The sequence below is a fragment of the Magnolia sinica genome, chromosome 13 (genome assembly GCF_029962835.1).
Source record: "Magnolia sinica isolate HGM2019 chromosome 13, MsV1, whole genome shotgun sequence".
In the NCBI taxonomy this organism is placed as follows: Eukaryota; Viridiplantae; Streptophyta; class Magnoliopsida; order Magnoliales; family Magnoliaceae; genus Magnolia; species Magnolia sinica.
In genome coordinates this window covers 42,467,568-42,489,112 of record NC_080585.1, presented here as the reverse complement: position 1 = coordinate 42,489,112, position 21,545 = coordinate 42,467,568, and the positions used below count along the sequence as shown (strand labels likewise).

Genomic DNA, 21,545 nt, shown 5'->3' with positions numbered 1-21,545 from the left:
TCAGGTGGGCTCGAGCCTATCCCTGTAGATGTGGTTTCCCCAAAACTAAGGCTGCCCCCCTTATTGGATGGACAACAATGTCAAATTTTTAGCTGCCTAATTGTTTTGCATTTTGTGGCATGTGGAGGGTTTACGATTTATACTACGTGGATTAGCGAAATTCCCCTTCTTCAAATGCTTAAGTGTTTTCTACTTAGTGACCTGCACACAAAACAACATTATGTATTGATGCACACTTGTGAGGCTTGAGGAATGCGCTTTGGATTGATAATTGTTCTCCGCAGAGATTTGAATTGCATTCATGCTCCCCACCTTTTTCCACAATCCACATTCTCATCTTCTATTTGTGAGCTTGCCAACATTCTCTCTTCTGCTATTGTTGCCATTTCTTGACATCCAGTTGGTAAACTCAAAGCTCGCCAATGTAAATCAAACTTGTCGGAGCCAGGCCAGAAGACCTGATCGACTGTCTCAACTCCATTCTATCAGGAGCTTCTTAAATTAGGGAAGAAACCATCTTGAAAGACTGGTTAACTACTCTCTCATTGTGCTTCCTAAATCTTCCATTAATGCAGGGGGCATTTTCACATCGAGCTCAAGTGGGGTGGCCTGTGGGATGCAGGGGCACACTCGGGTGGGCGGCCCGTGTGAGGCGGGTGGCTCATGTGAGGCAGAACCCATGTGAAGTGGGGCCCACAAGAGGGGTTCGACCGAGGTCCTAACCGATGAGACGTGGGGTCTGGGCTATAAGATAAAGGGATTGATTTGCCATGCTGTATCAGTTCGAGCTTTTAGATTAAGTGGTTAATTGTCCTGCATCAAAGTGGTATCAAAGCAGGAGGTCTCGTGTTCGAGACTCCTCACCGGGGTGATTATTAATGCAGGGACATTTTTACACCGGGCTCGAGTGGGGTGGCCTGTGGGATGTAGGGGCACACTCGGGGCGGGTAGCCCATGTGAGGTGGGTGGCTCGTGTGAGGTGGAACCCATGTGAAGTGGGGCCCAAGAGGGGGGTTTGACCGAGGTCCGAACCCATGAGATGTGGGGCTTGGGCTATAAGATAAAGGGATTGATTCACCATGCTCTATCAGTTCAAGCTTTTAGAGGAAGTGGTTAATTGTCCTGCATCATCCCTCCTTTTAAGGTTATTTTGGAGGAGAAGACTTCTCAATAGAGTGACTCAAGCTTATGTGTGGTGGGTGCATTCAGGGGCTGGATAATGTCTTATTGAAGTCCTTTTCTTATGATCACTGCTGCTAATTAGCAAATCTAGCACCTGTTTGTTTTTCAATGTATCATGTAAATACAGTGTAATTAAGTCATCATTACTTACACTTGTAATTACAACCCAAACTCCAAAACCATTTTATTTTATTTTTTACACACGCAGACACACCACCACACACTCACGCCATGGTGGGATTTCACCACCTATGGGTACTCGAACCCTCAACCAGGTGTTGAAACTCCTAGGAGTCTACCACCAGAGTAAGAGTAAGGACCCAACCAAAACCAATGTTGACAACTATTGTGTTTGGGCACAAAACAGAGGCATGGATACATTTTGGGTGCAAAAATTGTGGGGCCCACCGTCATGTGTGTGCCATATAGTGTTGTCAAAATCCTACGACTTACGATTTGAGTTGAATCTTAAGCAAAACAATTTGAATCTCACCTCTGAATACCATTTTATATGAATCCTACAATTTTATGATTTGAATCCTATGATTTACGATTCAAATTTTACTTTTCTCTTCTATTTTAAGCTTCACTAGGCTTTCATTTTATGTTTTTAAATTGGTTGGGGCTTTAAGAATCGTTTAGAGAAAACATTTCAAAAAAAAAAGAAAAAAGAGTTGTTTAGAAAAGGTAAATTATTTCATTTTGTTCTTTATAATAGATTAAATGATACATATTCTCTTCAACGTTAGATTAGAGGGGTTTTTTTTTTTTTTTTAAAAATATGATTTCTTACTTCATAACTGGTCAAAACACCAAGTTGATGTATGATTTATTTGGAATGTTTTTATGGATGGTTACGATCATGTTAACTTTTATGTATTATGGAATCATGGTTAGAAATCAAAATATCTTTTTTCATCAATCTACAAAATCAAATGCCGCTTTTTTCCCACATGATTCTTCATTCAAGAAAGATAATAAAAATATAAATTATTAAAAGACCAAAAAAAAAGGAGATAAGAATCCTTAACACTATCATGACATGGTATTACTTGGTTCATATTTATGGCAAAAGGATGATTAATGAGTTTTTAATTTATTTTGGTGATTTATTTATATTTTTCATATTTAAGAAAATTATTTTAAAAAAATAAAAAATCTTACGATTTACGATATGATTTGCGATTTGATACGATTCAACCCCTACTATGATTTGCGATATGATAACGATTTTGACAACATTGATGTTATATCCATGCTAGCCTTGTGTTCCACCAGATCGTTTTAGGGCATGAGCCCTACAATGAGGCAGATCCAAAGGTCAGGTGAACCACACCACAGTAAACAATGGGAATTGAACGCTTGCCCTTGATAACCTTATGGGGGCCATAGTCTCGCCTCAAAATGGGGCGAGAACACCCTCACGTCATTAAAAAAAACTTTATGGGGGCCATAGGAGTTTTGGATCAAGCTAAAATTTGGGGTTTACCCTTATCCATGTCTGTATGACTTTATGAAAAAGTTGGATGACAAATAATCATTGTGGGTCCTAGGAAGATTTTTAGCATTCAGCAGTTGAGGTCCGTTAGGAACACTATTTCCTGTTGTGTGGTCCACTTAAGCATTGGATCTACCACACCCTGATCCATAGCTCAAGTGGTAGACTAAGTGAAAGATACCTCATTTCAACACTGAGGTCTTGGTATCGATCCCTAGTGGGGGTGGCTAAGAGTGAAGTGTGAACTGATAGTGGGGTGTACTAACAAGCTAACAAAAAAAAAAAAAAACTTTGGATCTACCTAATTTTTTGGCTCATGCCATAAAATGACCTGATGAAATGGATGGATGGCGTGGATAAGAAGTATACATCCAGGTGGGCCCCACAACTTTTATCACTACTCAAATACATGGAATTCATAGAGGAACCACGTAATTTTCGAGGATTGCATTTACTCGCTCAAGTAAATGACTGATAAACCTATTTACAAGTATTTGCAATGTAAATGGGAAAAACAAACGGGCCCTAAGCACCCTTTGCCATATCTTAGAGCATGCTTTCTTGTTCTTGAACTTTATGAGCTTTAACTGGTGCAATTTGATTTTTGAGATGTTTTTCTTTTTCTTCCTCATGTTCCATTATCAAGATTGGCATGGGGTGAGAATGGTCATCTTATGTTTAATAGTGGATGGAAAAAAAGTCATATTTATTGGAATAATAAGTCAAGCTACAGTTGGAGGCAATGTTTTCCATATCGTTATTGCATAATGAATCGCACCCTTGGGATACGGATTCATATCGGTTATCACATGGGATATATCGGTTATATCGTGTAATGTATCACTGTTGTTGGGAAACATGGGAAAACATTTGAAAATTGGTTGAATTTTTCAATGAAACTTTAGGGATTGTTAAACAAGACATCAATACACACTTTGAAATCAAAACGTAAAAAAAAAAAAAAACAAGTGCATGTATTAGGTTTCCTTTGTATGGGGTCTTAATCTATATGTTGTCTGATCAAACTGATGCAAGAAGTATATTCAAAGTCAATTCATATAATTTATAAATGTAAGATGACATGTTTAGAAACACAAGCAATACATTCAAAAGTAGAAGAAATAGAAAACTAGAAATATACTTGTGAATAATTTATGTGGTTGTGGCACAGACCATATAAAGCTGCGTGGTGGCTTAAAATCATCATCTCTATCTCGACGGCGTTAGGCATAGTATTGCTGCTCCAAAAACCGACAATATTATTCCCAAGTCATAATAGAATGATACCGATGAAGATACTCTTTAATTACGTAGTGGCTCAAAATCATCATCTCAATCTCAACGATGTTGGGCATAGTGTTGCTGCTCCACAATTTGACAATACTATACCCAGGTCATAGTAGAATGATACCAGTGAAGATACTCTTTAACATAACACTAGTACTCATCCTCTCCGATTTAAGAAAAATTAGAGAATTTTCAAATTTTTTTAAAAAAAATTTCACAAATCATCCCATCTTCCCTCAAATCCCAAAATTAGAGTGTATGTGATGATGATTTTATCAGACACTCTTAAATACTCTGAAATAGGGGCCAACTTACCGTTGGTCGAAGTGGAATTTTGAAAAAGATTTTTTTAAAACATTTTAAATTATTTTAATTAAAAAATATTTTTTCTGAAAATTTTCGAGTTGCCAAGAATTACTAGATCAGGTTACATACATATTTGATTTTATGTTTGGACGTTAAGATTGCAACTGATTTGGGAAAATTTGAGGAAATTTTGATTTTTCCCAAATTTCCTTAAACCAGCCAATCTTCCCCTAAATCCCAAAATTAGAGTATATGTGATGATGATTTCATCAAACACTCTTGAATGCTTCAGAATGGGGGCTAATTGACTGTTACTCAAAGTGGAATTTTGAAAAAAAAAATATTTGTAACATTTTTTTAATTAATTTTCAACTAAAAAAAGAATTCTTTTCCAAAAAATCCCTAAATTCCCAAGAATCACTAGATCAGGTTACATGGATGTTTGATTTTGTGTTTGGATATAGATTGCAATTGATTTGAGAGAAATTAGGAAATTTTCGATTTTTTTCAATTTTCCGCAACTCAACCTTTCTCCCTCAAATCTTGAAACCAAGGCTCTAAATCCATGTTTTTTTTTAAAAAAAAAAAAAAAAATGCAAAATATGAAGAATCATGGATTTATAACCATTTGACACGTATTTAACATTATTTACATTTATTAAAAAAAAAAAGGATCAGAAGACGAAAATGCTCACCAAATCGAAAACGGCTCCAAATCGGCTTGGATCTTGATTGCGGCTCAAAATTATTGGTGTTTTTGTTCGAAGGGATTCATAAAGATGTGTTGAAATCCACAATAGATCTATTTAGAAGTGGAGAGAAATTAGACACCGACTTCACACAGTCATGTGATATTTGTCGATTGATAGATATAGTTGATATGAAGTTTTTTTTTTTGAAAGGGACTGGTTGCAATATTCGCAATATCTGTGATATATTGTGATATATCCTGCGATTTGAAAATTTTTAGGCACTACCTGTGTGTTTCATTTTGCGTAGGTGGGATACACAATATATCGTGGGATACACAACCGATATCGTCGATATTGAAAACATTGGTTGGAGGTACCTCCAAATTGATATTTGGTTGAATATGTTGGTGTTGCCCTTAAATTTTGAGCTCATTGAGCATCATCTAAAGTGCAGAATATGAAACCTAACTCGACAGATAATCAGTTCTTCGCCTTTCTGCCAGAATGACAATTTTGCTTGTTTCAACTGGTACAACAGTTGAAACGTGTGGATGCCAATTTGTCACTTTCCAAACATACCCTTAAACATGCATATTTTCTTATGGTGTTTGTATTGTGGGCATACTTCTCATCTCAGTTTCTGCCATGATTCCATTTGCCATCACTATCCTTTCATATATCACTTCCCTGTGTGTGATGTTTGACTTTTCAAGGTTTATTTGGAAATCTCTTGTGTGTATATTTATATTTTTTCCTTCTAGACAATCTTAGCTTGATTTCATTTTTACTGTGTAGACTAGCTCATAATTAGAGCCTAGAGGTACTTCATCAGTGGATAAATTCTTTTTTCCATGGGATCATCATCAAGTGAGTCCACTGGTTTGTTCTTGCCATAGTGACTCACTTGGATTCATTAACTAGTAAGCTTGTCAAATGTCTGCGTGTTTGATTTTTGTGAAAGACCTCTTGAAACTCCTTAGACTAGAGAACTTCAAGGAAATGGGGATATTCTCCCCCCAACAGGTGTCTAAAGCTATAAAATGGGGGTAAGAAATGCAAAGTCCTTACTGTGAAGCATATTAATCTTTAGGCAATTGTGAAGTTTATTAATCTTCAGGTGAGGCATGAAAAAGTGTTCATCAATATTAATAGGTGGAGGTACAGATATCAAGTAGTCTCTTGAGGGAGAATTCTTGGCAAAGTCCTTTATCCTGCACTTGTCTTCTAGTAGAGAGGTATATCTCCCATGTGCTCCTGTCTAGGGAAAGTCGGGGTCCGTGTTTTGTTTGATGACATTGAGCAATCAAATCCTTACCTTGGATGTTGCCCAACATCAGAATAATCAAATCCCGAATATATGCTTCATGTGCAAGAGGAGAAGAATCAGTTTCATCTTTTTATGTAGTATATGGTAGCTGCTGGAATCTAGAGGGCTTTCTTCAGTCTTGTTGAGGTATGTCAGATTCTTCAAAAGAGTATCATAGATATTTTTTAAAGAATGGCAAGGGACCATTCATAAAAAGGGGCAATTTGATGTGCCAAATGCTCCCTCATTCTTTGGGCGTCTGGAAAGTACGAAATAGGCACATATTAAAGGGAAAGGTTTTTTTTTTTTTTTGGTACACACGCACTCACACCCCTCACACTCCCACACACTCACAACACAGTGGGTGTTTTATACCACAATGGGTACTTGAACCCATGACCTCGTGTTGAAACTCTTGTGAGTCTAACAAACTACCATTGAGGCATAAGTAAGGACCCAAAAGGGAAAGGTTTTATTAGTGCAATAGATCATCATGACAATTAAATGTTATTTGCTGGGATGGGGTCTTGTGCGAGAAGAGTTCAAAGTTGTCAATGGTCTTGAATTTTCATTCCAATTGGAGAGACAGAGACCCGATATTATCAAGGATCTTAGATGGAGCAAACTCATTAAGAGAATCCAATGCCTCGTTGGAAGATTGGAAGCTGGACTCAGTACATAGGGGTGGAATGTCTTCATAGGAAAAGTCTTGAGAATGATAAAGGAACCATTATTCGGGCATTCTCCAAGCCTAGATGGGGGTGGTGACATCCTATATGCTAAAGTTAAGGCTCTTTGTGAAGGGGTCTGAATCATTGCCAATTTGTTACAAGGTCTGGTAGTGGTGGAGGGTTCTTTGACTGAAGTGTTCAGTTGGGCACAATTCCTTGGAATTGCGTAGTTCGGGTTTTGACAAATTAAAATTCTGGTGTCCTTGCAAATGAATGGGTGCATTGTGCTGCAATTTGCTTGTGGAATATTTCACACTCATGGTTCTCTTGTTTTAATAATACAAGTTTCCAATTTCCCATTTTAAAAAAAGTAAAGCATAAAGTCCAAAGTAGATAGCAGAAGGCTTTTTGAGATCAATGTAACAGTTAACAGGAAGCGGCTAGAAATCTTTTCTCAACCTCCGATAAGCTTGGGGATATCACCCAGTTAAAGAAATGCTAAATATCTCTCGGGCCAATATAGAAATGGTGTGATCTATGAGCCATTGTTAGACACGTAAATGGATCCCAATAGAATGCGAAATCAATACAATCATACAATTTACAAAAATTGAGGAAAATGCATGGCTTCGTAAAAAACTTGGTGGGCCTTTTAAAGAAGGCATGAAGGAGTGATGACGAAAGCATGATATGTCAAGGGGGTCAGGTTTCAGCCCAAACCCAAGTAGCTCATGTACGAGCGTTGCTGGGAAGATTGGGAAGACGGATGGAGGAAGAGCAAAGGGCTTAGCCACTACAGGATTAGAGGAATTAATAAGAGAAGAGGAGAGAGAACCATGGGAGACTGTCATGAAGAGGAAATCGGGTTTGGAGAAGAATGTAGGTAGGAAGATGCCATTATCAGATTATCCAACCCTTCACGTTGAGGGATTCCTGGAGGGTTGGCTTCTGACCAACTTCTCCTGGGTTTTTGGGGAGAGCGGGTACGGTGATGGAGGTGGTGCTGTCGAGGAATAGGTACACGACGTCCTATTGAGGCTTCGCCTTCATCCGAATGAGCTTGGACGAGTTGGCTGGAGCAGTGAAGATGTTGCACAGGGAGAGCTTTTGGGGGAGGAAGCTCTTGGTTCAGAGAGATCGATTCGATCCCGAGCTCATAAGCAGAGATGCCTCACTCAGCGGCAAAGGCCCAAACTTCAACTGGGGCGGTGCAGGCTTCGGAGATTGCGGTGGCTCAACAACCTCTAGGGTCCTTACCTCAGCACGGGTAGACAACCCCACTTCCTACAGAGAACCAGTTATGGGGAAAGAAGTCTTGATCATCTCCAATGGGAAGGTATCGGAGGTTCCTAAGGATAAGCAAACAGAGGACGGTAAATGGGCCTCGATCGAATTATCGGAGGGGAGATGGTGGTCCAACTAGATCAGGAGGTGATTCCCAAGTCATAGGAATCACTATGTTGTTCGGTCGTTGCGATTACTTTTTTTTTTTTTGAAAGATGACGAAATTGTATTAAGAAACCAAAAAGGTTACAGCGAGAAGAATAAAGAGTCCGCTGAGAGAGCAGATGCAACTAGACTCCTAAAAAACAGAAAATCACAGTCCTTCAAGGAATCTTCATAACAAGCCCATTCGATCAATAACCGCTTAGCCTTGGACGAAACAGCCTCTGAGGAGTTGGAAATATCCCTGAAACATCTGGCATTTCTTTCTTCCCGAACCGACCACCATATCGCAAGAATGGTCATCCTCCAAAGCCTAGTCCTAACCTTGCCAATATAAACCCCATGCCAAGCTTGAAGAAGATGATTCACCATTCCAGGGATGCACCAGCTGATGTTAAAATGAGAACAGAAATCAGACCAAATTGAGGAGATGAAGGGGCAAAGCAGCAGCAGATGGTCGACAGATTCTTTTTCCCGCATGCAACATAAATAGATATTTGTAAGGAACATCCCCCGTTTCCTCAAGTCATCTACTGTGAGGATTTTCTTTTTACCAACTAACCAACCGGAGATAATATATTTAGGGGGAGCAGAATATTTCCAGATGGGATAAGGCTGCTGAAGATCAATGACACCCAGATTGCTATGGAGCTGATTGTAGAGAGATCTAACTGAGAACCTGCTGGACTTTTCCGGTCTCCAAATAATACTATCTGAACAGGACTGAATAGGATTAGCAGTGTAGATGCATTCTAACAGATCCGCAGACTCGTTGATCTCCCAGTCTTAGAGATTTCTTCTGCAAACTATATTCCACACTATCTTACCTTCGAACACAGAGTAACAATCAGCCATCGAGATTTCTTTGTTGGGAACTAGGAGGAAGACGTTCGGAAATCTAGCTTTTAATGGCGCGTCCCCCACCCAAATGTCATCCCAAAATCGAATGTTCGCCCCATTACCAAGGACAAAGCCCACACCTTTGAGCATCTCCTCTTCATCTTCAAGATACCCCTCCAAATAGCAGATGCCCTGTAGGAAGACGAATCTTTAGTCCACCACCCACTCACTGATTTCCCGTATTTGCTTTTAATAATAGTGTTCCAAAGGTTCCCATCTTCTGACCCTAATCTCCAGATCCACTTCCCGAGGAGAGCTCGATTACTAAGGTGTGAAAATCTCTTAGATCAAGGAGTGGCTTGATGAATCTTGCCGTTTGTCACCGAAGATGTACTCAATTAAACTGATTGGCTACAATGAAGTCTGGATTTTCTTATGGCCGAAGGTGAAGGCGGAACTTCAATTAATGGCGGGAGCTTTACATAGAGACGGCCCTATTCTGCAAGTATGCAGATGGGAGGAATTCTTGATGTTCGGGAAGGAAAAGGCCTAGTATTTCATATGGGGGATTCCATTGGAGTTCTAGTTTAAAGGCTTTTTCGTTGCAATTGCTTCTTTTTTGGGAGAACTTGTGATGATCGACCCATTAACGGAGAATAGGGAGGAGCTGGGGGTGGCCAAAGTTTGTATTAGGTGGGAAAGGGGTCAAGGAGGCCCGAAATCAGTGACATCAGTAATCGGGGAGAGAATGGTGGTGTTGTGAGTTCGGGAGGACTTGGAACATTCTCAGCTTCGATGGGGAGGCCTTTAGAGTCTGTAGGAGGCAGGAAGAGAGCTGGAATGCCACGGAGCCCGGTATCCTGCAGATGACGGAGCACGGAGCCAGTGCTCTACTAGAGTTCCAATCCTTCAAGAAGGCTCATGCACGATGTTGATTAGAGGGAAAATGGTTGGTGAAGGAAGCGTCATGTTGGTGGAGACATGTGGCGGAGTGTGCGATTCGGGAGCACCAGGAGATACATGCTTCCCCTCGAACCTATCGTATGATGGAGATTCGGGCCCTGAGCTAGGTCCAAGCCGGTCATTGGGTGCCAAAGCAAGGAACTTTTTGTTGATTGAGGGGAGCATGCATCAGGTGGAGGCGGTTCTTGCAACTTCGTATTGCTTTTCCCCTTCAAATGTTGAATCAGACCGAGGGGATGCTTTTGATAATGACTTGTGGCAGGGTGAGGACCATTCCTCAGCTGATAAAGGGATCATTCACGATACACGTGTGGAGGATGTTTAGGGGCCCTGTCCTTTCATCTTGCCTACTTGTGCGGCAACTTATCCTCCACATGTGGGGATTTTTAAAAAACTCCCCACAGTTTTCTTAAGTCCACTTGTGTGATGCCCTCCCAACTCTTTTATACCAAAGAAGGACTTTCAAGGCTTTGAAGGTTATTTCCTCCCTAGACCAATGTTGTTAAATCGCATATGCGATCGTGTGCGATTGCATATGCTTGTGCGCATATGCAATCGCACATGTTTTACATATATATATATATATATACCTATTTTTCTATTTTTTTAATTTTTTTGAAAATTTATATATATATATATATATATATATATATATATATATATAAATTTTCAAAAAAATTAAAAAAATAGAAAAATAGGGATAAATAAGAAAAAAATGAATAAATTATTATATGTCGTTGGCCTTTGCAATACATTTAATTTAAGTAAAATAAAACCAAGTACATAATGTATTAAATATTAAGTCATCATTCATCAACAATTTTACATTCTACAATATAGTTAACATTTAACAAATATGAAATATTAACATTCAACATTCAACACTACATCAACAATCAACATCAACACACTTAGTAAACAAAATGAAGAAGTTATTTATTTATTATTCATCTAATCATATAATATATACATTGATCTATTTGCCATTGTGGCATATCACCACCACCATCATTATACGAGTCATTTCCTTCTTCCACATACACTTCTTCTTCTTCCGTTTCATCATCATCTGTATGTACTAATACTTCATCAACATCTAATGGTGGATCTTTAGCTTGATCATTATCACCATCTCCTTCTTTCATCTCCTCAATCTCTTCAACGGGTTGATGGCTACTACTCGCCCCCTGGCTCCCCCCATCTTTCGCCTTCGAGTGGTACCTTCACCAGGTGTCGATCCGTACGCAGCGTCTTCAACTTGCGACCTCAGGTCCTCTCCAGCAAATACCGGGTCCTCCGTCTCTACGAGTCACTCATTATCTGCATCCAACTCATCTAAGCAAATAAGGTCAAAGAAACCAGGCTTTTCTTTCCAAGTTTGGAATCGTTCTCACAATTTTTGATTGTATTGAACGAAAACCAAGTCATTGAGCTTTTTTTGCTTTAGGCAATTCCTTTTCCTGGTATAAATCTACATGAAAGAAAGCGCATTTGACATCAACTATTTAGATAATTAATTTAACTTAGGCTTTACACTAAAAAATTGAAGTTTACAATTAGTAAACTTACCGCCTCGAACGTGCTCTAATTGCGCTTACAACCACTGGCAGAATATGTGAGTCCAAGAATCCTCATAGCCAGCTTCTTTAGAGCTGGATTCTTCCTGTTTGGGTCCACTCCATAGGCAGCCCACCAGTCAGTTGAGAAAAATAATTTAAGTAGGTTAGAGACACTTTGTAGAAAAACTATTTATAAGACACTAAGACTGACATTCATAGTAGTACACTAGTACTTACTGGGTAATTTCATTGTCTGATGCCGTATTACGATATCCCTTGAGAATATCCCCTCACTCTTTGTATAGAAGTCCAGCAAAGTTGAGATCTTGTCCTGTTCTTCTCTATCTGGAATCATTCTTTCCAAGACATCAAAAAATCCAACCACATGCATAGTAAGTGCTTCTGCTGGATCAGCAGAAGTGAATAAACAGACTGGGTTAAGGATGTAAGCAGCCGAATACAATGGATATGACATTTGACTCCCCATCTTCTATCTATAATATCTATAATTGACTTATAATCACGGTCTTTATAGTTAAAATGGTCCATGATCTTATTTTTCGCCCTCCCCATCGCATCATATATGTAGCTCATTGCAGGCTTCTCATCCCCGTTCACCAATCGCAACACAGTAACTAAGGGCTCGGATGCTTTTAGCGCCTTTACCACTTGTGTCCAAAAACTTTGCGAAAGAATTATTTGTTGAACCTGTTTCCCTTCAGCCTTCTTTGACCAAGGCTCACTTGTAAAATCGGCCGACACTACAAAGCTTCTAAGTTCTGCTTTTTTTGCATGTAATCTTTGTAGTGTTAAAAAGGTTGTAGCGAAACGGGTGACTGCTGGACGTAGCAAGTTACCCCCAATGTGTTTTCTCATTCGACTGAGAAGAAGGGCGTGTTTGTATATAAAAACCGTGATTCTTCTAGCCCTTCCAATCACACTTATAAATAACCTACCTATATATTCTAACATAAGATCAACACAATGGGCTGCACAAGGGGTCCAAAATAAACGACGCCTCTTCTCAGTAAGAAAACGTCCGGCCATTACATACGAGGCTGCGTTGTCTGTAATTACTTGTATAAAATATTCCTCACCTATTTCCTCAACTACATTATCTAGTAAACTAAACAAGTATTCTCCTATGTGTGAATGACCTGATGCATCCACGGACTTAAAGAACATTATCACAGCTAAACAATTTACCAAAAAGTTAATGAGAGACCGACCGGATCTATCAGTCCATCCATCGACTATTAGTGAACACCCATATGTTTTCTACGATTCCTTATATTTAGTTATGAAGGATCGTATATTCAACTTCAGTTTTCAGGCATGTTTTCCTCATTTCATGATATGAAGGAGGTTTAAGCTTAGGTCCAAATTGACCCATAGCCTCAACCATTACTTTGAAGCTTCTCGATTTACCGGCGTTGAAAGCAATGCCGGTTTGGTAAAACCACTTAACAATATATTGAATAGTGATTTTCCTATGTTTTTGTTTATACCGGTTCTCTAAAGTTATTTGAGCCGACCCTTTACCTCGACCCCTTTGGTCGATCGCATCTCGGAGTGTGGTCTACACCATCTATCCATGGGCCTATGCCCTCAGGCTCTTTTCGAGACCGTTGGTCGTACTTGTGGTCTAGACCGGCCTGTCGAAGTAGGGGGAGTGGGACTAGCTTCATCGACATTAACTATGTTTATATCTTCATATGTATCTTACTCCAAATATTCCTCCTGACGTAGGGCACTATTACATCTCTTTCTTGACTGTTTTTCCATATACTCCATGATCTCCCTTCAAATTTATGGAGTAATTTTGTCGCATGCTTTTGCATTTGACTCCGGTAAATGTGTAAGGTGTTGCTTACGCCTTGCAATGCCACCGGAACCCACATACCCACATAACTCACATACTATGTGAGTCTTATCCAAAACACTACGGTAGTACCCATACTTCCAATCCGGGTCATTCGACTTGGGTTTCAAAGAGGAAGATTGGGAAGAAGACATTATGTTGATGATGTGTGTGTGTATTGATTGCTAGTAGCCTAGTACTAAAAAGTAACTAGAAAGTAAACTAAAAAGTAAAAACTAAAGTAAAGTAAGAGACTAAGAGTAAAGAGACTAAAGAGATGGGACTTGGGGGACCCTTGAGTCTTGATCTTGATTCTAGAATTATGTAGAATGTAGACTTGTAAAGTTGTGTTGTTGTAAGTTGTAACACTAAGTCACTAACACAACACTAACTCGTAACTTGTAACAAACTAAAAAAAATATATTAGAAGTTGTTAGAAAAATTAGAACTTGGATATGATTATGAAACTTTGAGAGATAATGAGATAGAAAGAGAGAGTGGTGGGTGTGTTGTGTGAATATGATTATAACTTGGAAAAATTAGAAACTAGAAAGAGAGTTCAATTCAATGGATTAAGAGCTTGGTTGTCTTGTCTCTTGAATCTTGATTCTTGATTCTTGATTCTTGAATCCTTATAGATGTTGTACTTGTCCCTTGATTGAAACTTCAATCTTGAAAGAAATATGGATGGAGGAGTGGAGCTTGGATATGATTATGAAACTTTGAGAGATAATGAGATAGAAAGAGAGAGTGGTGGGTGTGTTGTGTGAATATAATTATAACTTGGAAAAATTAGAAACTAGAAAGAGAGTTCAATTCAATGGATGGAGAGCTTGGTTGTCTTGTCTCTTAAATCTTGATTCTTGATTCTTGATTCTTGATTCTTGAATCCTTATAGATGTATGTACTTGTCCCTTGATTGAAACTTCAATCTTGAAAGAAATATGGATGGAGGAGTGGAGCTTGGGGCTTGGAATTGTGTAAGAGAGTGTAAGAGAGCAAAATAGAGATAGAGAGAGAGAGTTTGAGCTTTGAGTGCATGTAGGAGTGCTTAGAATCCCTTTTTATAGAGAAAAAATCAAGATTTAAAAAAAAAAAAACTAAAAAAATCCAACGTTCAGATTTCTGACCGTTGGCAACTATGCGATCGCATACATCGCATATGCGATCACATATCATCGCACATGTGGCATATGCGATCGCATATGTGCAGTGATTGCATATGCCACTGTCGCATATGCGATCTGTGCACGTGTGCGCATATGCGAATGTGCGATCGCACATGACAACGTTGCCTTAGACTATCCTCACAACCCCAATCGGAGAGGTCTTGAGCTTTCCATGCCTTCAGAGGAGTTGGCTGTTGTGAGCTTTATGTAGGGAATTGACGAAGCCCAGTTGGGTGTCGGCTAGGCCCACCAGTGGGCAGTGGTAGAAAGAGATGGAGCAGGTACGGTTGTTGAGTCTCGGGAAGCAGAAAAACTGGAGGTTGGAGAGATGTTGTTGGAAGCGGGACTTCATGAAAAATTTTCTAGAGGAAGCTATCATCGTCACACCTCTTTGCGCCAAGAAGATAAGAGACGATTTAGCTCTTGTCTGTCCGTTCAAAGGGGAAGGGATTGAAGCGAACTCCGAGGTTCATGGAAGCAAGGGGTCGATCATGGAGGAGCAATTTCAATGATTATACTCTCTTGGAACATTAGGGGGTTGGGATGCAATGCCAAGAGGGCTCTAGTCAAGAAACTCTGCAAGAAGGCGAAAGCTGACATCATCGCAGTGCAAGGATCCAAGCTCCAATCAGTTGATTAGTGGTATGCTTGATTCTCTTTGGGGAATTAAAAATATAGTTTGGGTCTCTCAATGCTACGGGGGCAGTGGGGGGATTTTGGTTGCTTGTAAAACTGATGTCTGGAAGAAGGTTGATTTTTTTTCTCAGATTTTTTTTCTCTTTCAGTCCTGTTGCGTGATTCTGCTTTGGGCTTCCAGTGGGGTTTTTCAGTTGTTTATGGCCCTTGTCAGAATAACTTACAGGATTAGTTTTGGTAGAAACTTGATGGTGTCAGACAGAAGTGGTCAGTCCCCTGGTGCATTGAACTCTTTAGTTACTTTCCCTGTCCAGCTTTTTTCTTCCTTTTATTATCAAGCAAGTTGAGATAGTTTAGGATAATTATCTTGTAGTAAAAGTATTTAAATTTTGGTTTCTTTAAAGGAGTTTCAAGAACTCTAAGAAAGCTATAAATACATACTGGATGATATTATGAGTTGTTCTGGTTGAGAAAATTACTTTTTTGTTGTGTTTCTTTATTGTCTAGCAGTGTGAGGCTTCCAGACAGCCTTTGGGAATTGGGAGTGATTCTTCTTGGCTTTTGTGGGGGCATAATACCTCAAAGTTATCCCTTGTCCTTCATTCCTTTATTTTATTCTTCAATTGGATCAATTGTGAAGTGCTTGGAGCTTATGGGTGGAAATTGATCATCTAATTTGGTATATATTTGAATCTCCATTTCCTAAGTTCAATTTCATCACTATTCTCCAACTCAAGTCCTAGGAGTGGTTCTATCCCCCATTTTAAAGTGTTGGATAGCAGGTTCTGAGTGTAGCATACTTGAAAGGGCTTGATTCACACACGCAGGTCACTGTGTTCTTCACAACTATATTGTATGTCCTCTCTCTCAAAAAAAAAGAAGAAGAAGAAGAAAAAAGACGATACTTTATATCATTGAAATGGAATTTCTTTATCTCCTTTGCTAATAAATCTTTTAAATTGTACCTTTTGATTGGCACAGGTTCCTCGTGCATCAGCCAGTGCTGTTGCATTTGGCATGGGCCTGTTTTCCGGGAAAGGAAGTCTTGGACCAGGGAAGCATCGCGCATTTGCTGTGATCAGTGAGAGTCGTGCGAGTGATATATATCTGAGGTTTCATGATACTTGTGAAAATTACAAGGTACGGATTTAGCATGCCCCCTCGCAAATACAACCATTTACACTTCCAGTTCCGCACATTCTTTTTATTCTTCTAGCTAAACACTATAACAAATGTTGTAAATTAGATGTTTCATACACCCATTTCCCACATCCATTCTGTCTGCTGACTGTGTGATTTAGTCCCCTTCAAAACCAGAACTGTGCTAGTTAGAATATCATATTCTCTATCATTGTAGAACTTTTAGACAAAGCTGGTACTCAGAGCATCTTACATATGAATACCATATAAATCTTGTGTAATTCAAGTGGAGGAATGACTTTGTCATCTTCTATGAACATAGAAGGTGTTTCTACATTATTTTGGTCATGTTCTAGGTGGCTTGCACATGATAATGTTCTTTATTGAGTTCATGATTGCAGTAAACATAAGATCATCTCAAGACCAGATATTTTATGATTCTTGAATTAGCTTAGGGCCAAGTTTCATACTGTTACTGATGCAAGCAAGTTCTCATGGCCACGTGCATGCAAGTGAATGAGAGAGAGTGGGCCGCACATGATCACGCGGTAGGCCATGGTCAATTCCTGTGATTAGGATTCAAGTTTTTTAAGTTTATTCCTTTATTTATGTTTTTAGTAGTAATTACCCTTTGGGCCCATTATGAGCTAACCTTGAGAGAGTACCTTTGTTTTGTTTTTCTTGTTTTAGAATATATAGGTTCTAGTTGATCGTGTGGAACTCATTATTGATTTGGAGAAATAAAGAATTTTCTTTCAACTTGATGGTTGTGCATCATGGTAGAAAAGAGGAGAGATGGAGACATCTTTATCACTAGATCAATATAGCGGAGGCTTGGGTTCATCTGACATCTTTGGCGGCACTTCCTGGTTGTGCCACATCTAAGTTGTTACTCCAGCTCTGGTATCAAATCCTGGCTGCACCAAATCTGGTACCAGAGCAAGTCGCTCTTGGGATTGAGACTTCTTGTCCCACCATTTCTCCCCTTCTTCCTCTGAATTCTAGTCTTTACATTTTTCTTTTCCTTTCCTCTCATAACACCAACCTTATCTACGATTATTTGAAAACCATCAACTTCTTCAAAAGTTTTAATTGTCCACTCCTTTATCAATAGTCCATTCCTTAGTACTTAGAGAACCACAACCATATGGTCTTCCTAACTTCAATCCAAGACTTTGAAATCTTATATTTAGACTATATCAATAACCAAATCCTAGATCTATACTCCCCAACTGATGCAGGACGACTAATCACTTGCTCTAAAAGCTCGAACTAATAGAGCATTGTGAATCAATCCCTTTATCTCATAGCCCAGGCCCCACATCCCATGGGTTAGGTGTCACGCCCCAAACTCGGAAACCGGGCTTACAGAATTCTCGATCGCCAAATCCGGCGCCGACATCCTCCGTAGTGCCCCATTCTCGGCTCTCGACACTCATATGCCAGATTCCGATCCTGGGACCTTATAAGGAGGATTTTCAATATGATTTTTATTTATTTATTTATTTATTTTTAATTTTTTACAGGAGCATAACCGCAAGCATAACCAAGTCACAAAACAACATCACCACATATCCACTATATCAAAAACTTTGAGTACAATGCGGAAAGGGAAATACAAAGATAGACAAAAGCTCCAAGATGATCTGCCACACGCTCCTGCCTCAGCGCTGCTGCGATCCAACGTCACCTGCATGCAATGGTCGTGCATAAGCTTATAGAAAGCTTAGAGAGTGGTGTAAGTGTGTGCGCAAGGTAAGTGCCAAGTATGCAATATCACAGCAATTCGGAAACATGCTGGTAAGTCCATGAATGCTATCAACTGTACCAAGGCTATGCAAAGCAAGGCATGAATGCTATCAGCCATACCGAGGCCATTCGATGCGAGGCTTACGTAGCCAAATGTCATATGCGAGATGCAACGCAAGCATGCCAGTCCTCATCTGAATCCACATATCAATACAGCTCAACTCTGGAATATCACCGGGGTCTAGTACACTCCAAACTAGATTGCCGCCCCATCGCGCGCAACAAGGTGAGTGGAAGAGACCTCACTATCCGCCTGCCAATATCGAGCCCGGCTCGTCGATAACGGACCCATTCCTTGAGCTAGTCAAACTCAGTCTAGCTTTGCCCCCTCCTCTCGAGCGGGTCAGGCCGCACTCCCTTCCAACTGACCACGACACAGTAGGAAGCGCGACCTGGTATTCGACACTTGACGCTCATGCATCCACTCGGTCTAGACGTTGGGGCAACCTCCTGGTACCATAAAGGTTTAGGGAATTTCACCCAGGGACATCTGTCGCACCCCATATAGAGAAAAAGATTTCTGGTGTCCAATCTTGCCATCCACGATATGCATGTGGAGGCTACGGCCCTGATATCGCTAGGGCGTACAGTATTCATGTCACAAAATGCGAGATGCATGAATCACACTATCCAGTCATGCAGAAATCCTGAGCGTACCGCGCACTTATGTGGGGCAACTCCGCCTATCAGGGAGTCCCATAAACAATCTGCCCAATGGCATATGCTATGATCAGTCACTCCTCGTATCAAGCATACATATGATGCGTATGGGCATGTATCATGAAGTCATACTAAGCATGTTATACGATAATGAACTCTCCTTATAACAAGGATGTGCCTAACAATTATGGGGGGCCCAATAAGGTAAGGTGGTCATGGGCTTAACAACGGGCCCTAAGGAGACTTATGATGTGGACATTTAACCACTGTGGACATTTAACTACCGTTGCTCCCTAGAGAGCGGCCCATTAAGAAATTTAATATACAATGGGGCCCATGGCCTGAATACTACTTAGGAAACAAAGATGGGCATCACACATAACATTTCATACATCATGGTGGAGTCACGCATCACAATTGGGCCTCATTACCTAGGCCTCATATGCACCATAATGGGCCTCACACAAGGGCTTCATGTACATCACAATGGGCCTCATACAAGGGCCTCACATACATCTCAATGGGCCTCGCTCGAGGGCCTCATACACTCACAATGGGCCTCTCACACTGGAATATACATCACAATGGGCCACATATACGGGCCTCATGTACGCAATCAAGTGGGCCTCACACACAACCATAATGGGCCTCACATATGGCCACAATGGGCCCTGCACATACAACAGGTGGGCCCTACGTGTACAGCAGGCGGGCCCTGCACATCCAGCAACACGGACGGATGGCGTGGATATAAAACACATACATCATGTGAGTCCCACCGTCCATGGTTGGATGGTGCAGATTACAACACATACATCACGTTGGGACCCACGCTGCCAACGGTGGGTCCCACTTGAATTTTAGATCTATCTCATTCTCTTTGTAATGCCACAAAACGATCTCTACAATGATTGGACGGTGAGGATATAGATCACCTGCATCAAGGTGGGCTGTTGCAGCTGCTGGACAGATGGTACAGCAGTGTTCCAACCATTTGAACGGTGTGGATCAACGCATACATCATGGTGGGTCACACACAGATGGACGGTGTGGAGCACAACATATACATTACGGTGTGTCCCACCGTCCATCTATTGGAGGGTGCAGATATAACAAATATTTCACAATTGGGTCCCACGTCCTACAGACAGATGGTTAGGATGAAAACACATAACGTCATGATCAAACCCACAGAACTTGTTGACGTCAATACAACAACTATATAACTGGGGTCTCCACCGTCTAGATGGACGGTTGGGATATAACACATACCTCATGATCAGACCCACAGAACTTGCTGACGTCAATACAGAAGCTATATAGCTGGGGTCCCCACCGTCCAGATGGACGGTTGGGATATACTACATATATCACGGTGGTCCACGTGCTGGATGCAGCATGTCATCAAGGTGGGCCCCACGTCAACGTGGCCCACCTGCTTTGCATCAAACTGATATTTGTGTTTTCCTTCTTCCATGCCCAACCAGATGGCTGGACGGGCAGCGTGGACAAAACACTTGCATCACGTGGGTCCCACGTCCAGCCACTAGTCGGTGTACGTGGAATTCATAAATCACGGTGGGCAGCAAACAGGGGAGAGAGATAGAGAGAGAGAGAGAGAGAGAGAGAGAGGTGTGGAGGGGAGGGGCTCCGCCACTATGAGCCCTCCCTAGGTGGGCCATGTAAATACAATATATACATCAAAATGGGTCTCAAATCATGTGAGCCCTAAATCATAAAAAGATCAACGGTGGAGATCCCTTTCCACAAAAAATGCAAGGTCCAGATGACCTTTTCACAATGGGAAAATAAACATCATGATGGGGTCCACGGAGAATGGCCCCATCATGGGATGATCATATGAATCATGGTGGGCCATCGGCCACACCTAGGGTCCAAAGTGAGATCCATACTATCAACCGGTAGGCCCCACTTGGCCCATCATAAAAAACACAATCTAACCTACAAATTACCCACCGATTGCTAATCTTCTAGGCTCCTTGGAATGCTAAGCTCCTCGGCTTCGTTTTTTATGGAGGATGATGACGATTGAAGGGCTAGGATGAGAGATGAGGGGGTAGGAAGTGGGCCACACACTTGGGGTTCTCTTGGGAAGTTTGGACGTCCACACTCTTTGGGTTGCTTGGGGAATGGCTAGAGAATAAGAGAAAGAGAGAGAGAGGGTGGTTGTAAGAGAGAGGTGATGGGTGTGAGTGATGGGTGTGAGTTACATGAGGGTTGACTTTGGGGAGGGTTGCTTGTCTTGGGGAGCGAGAAAGAATGGGTTGTGATGGGATACTTGACTAGTATTTAATTGATTGATGTGATGGATGGTTGAGATTCTCTCGAGATTCGCAATGTGCGGCGTTTCCTTGAAATAAATGCGAGCCCACAACTCCTGGCCTGGGTATCGCATCGGTGCGCAAGACGCGGCGTTGGAACCGCAGCGACGGCGCGATCGCAATGGTACAAGTCTGTTGCGCAGCACGCTAACAACGCAGTGAACCGAGATCCAATCTC

General features: G+C 40.9%; 1 protein-coding gene across 4 annotated transcripts in view; it reads left to right on the top strand.

Moving 5' to 3' along the window:
* LOC131223669 (uncharacterized) overlaps window positions 1-21,545 on the top strand; it is a 69,695-nt gene that overhangs the window by 13,942 nt on the left and 34,208 nt on the right. For all 4 annotated transcript variants that reach the window (XM_058219126.1, XM_058219124.1, XM_058219125.1 and 1 more), the window contains exon 4: window positions 16,398-16,556. In XM_058219126.1, the coding sequence (XP_058075109.1) occupies window positions 16,398-16,556 (159 nt within the window). The remainder of the gene's footprint in view (window positions 1-16,397; window positions 16,557-21,545) is intronic.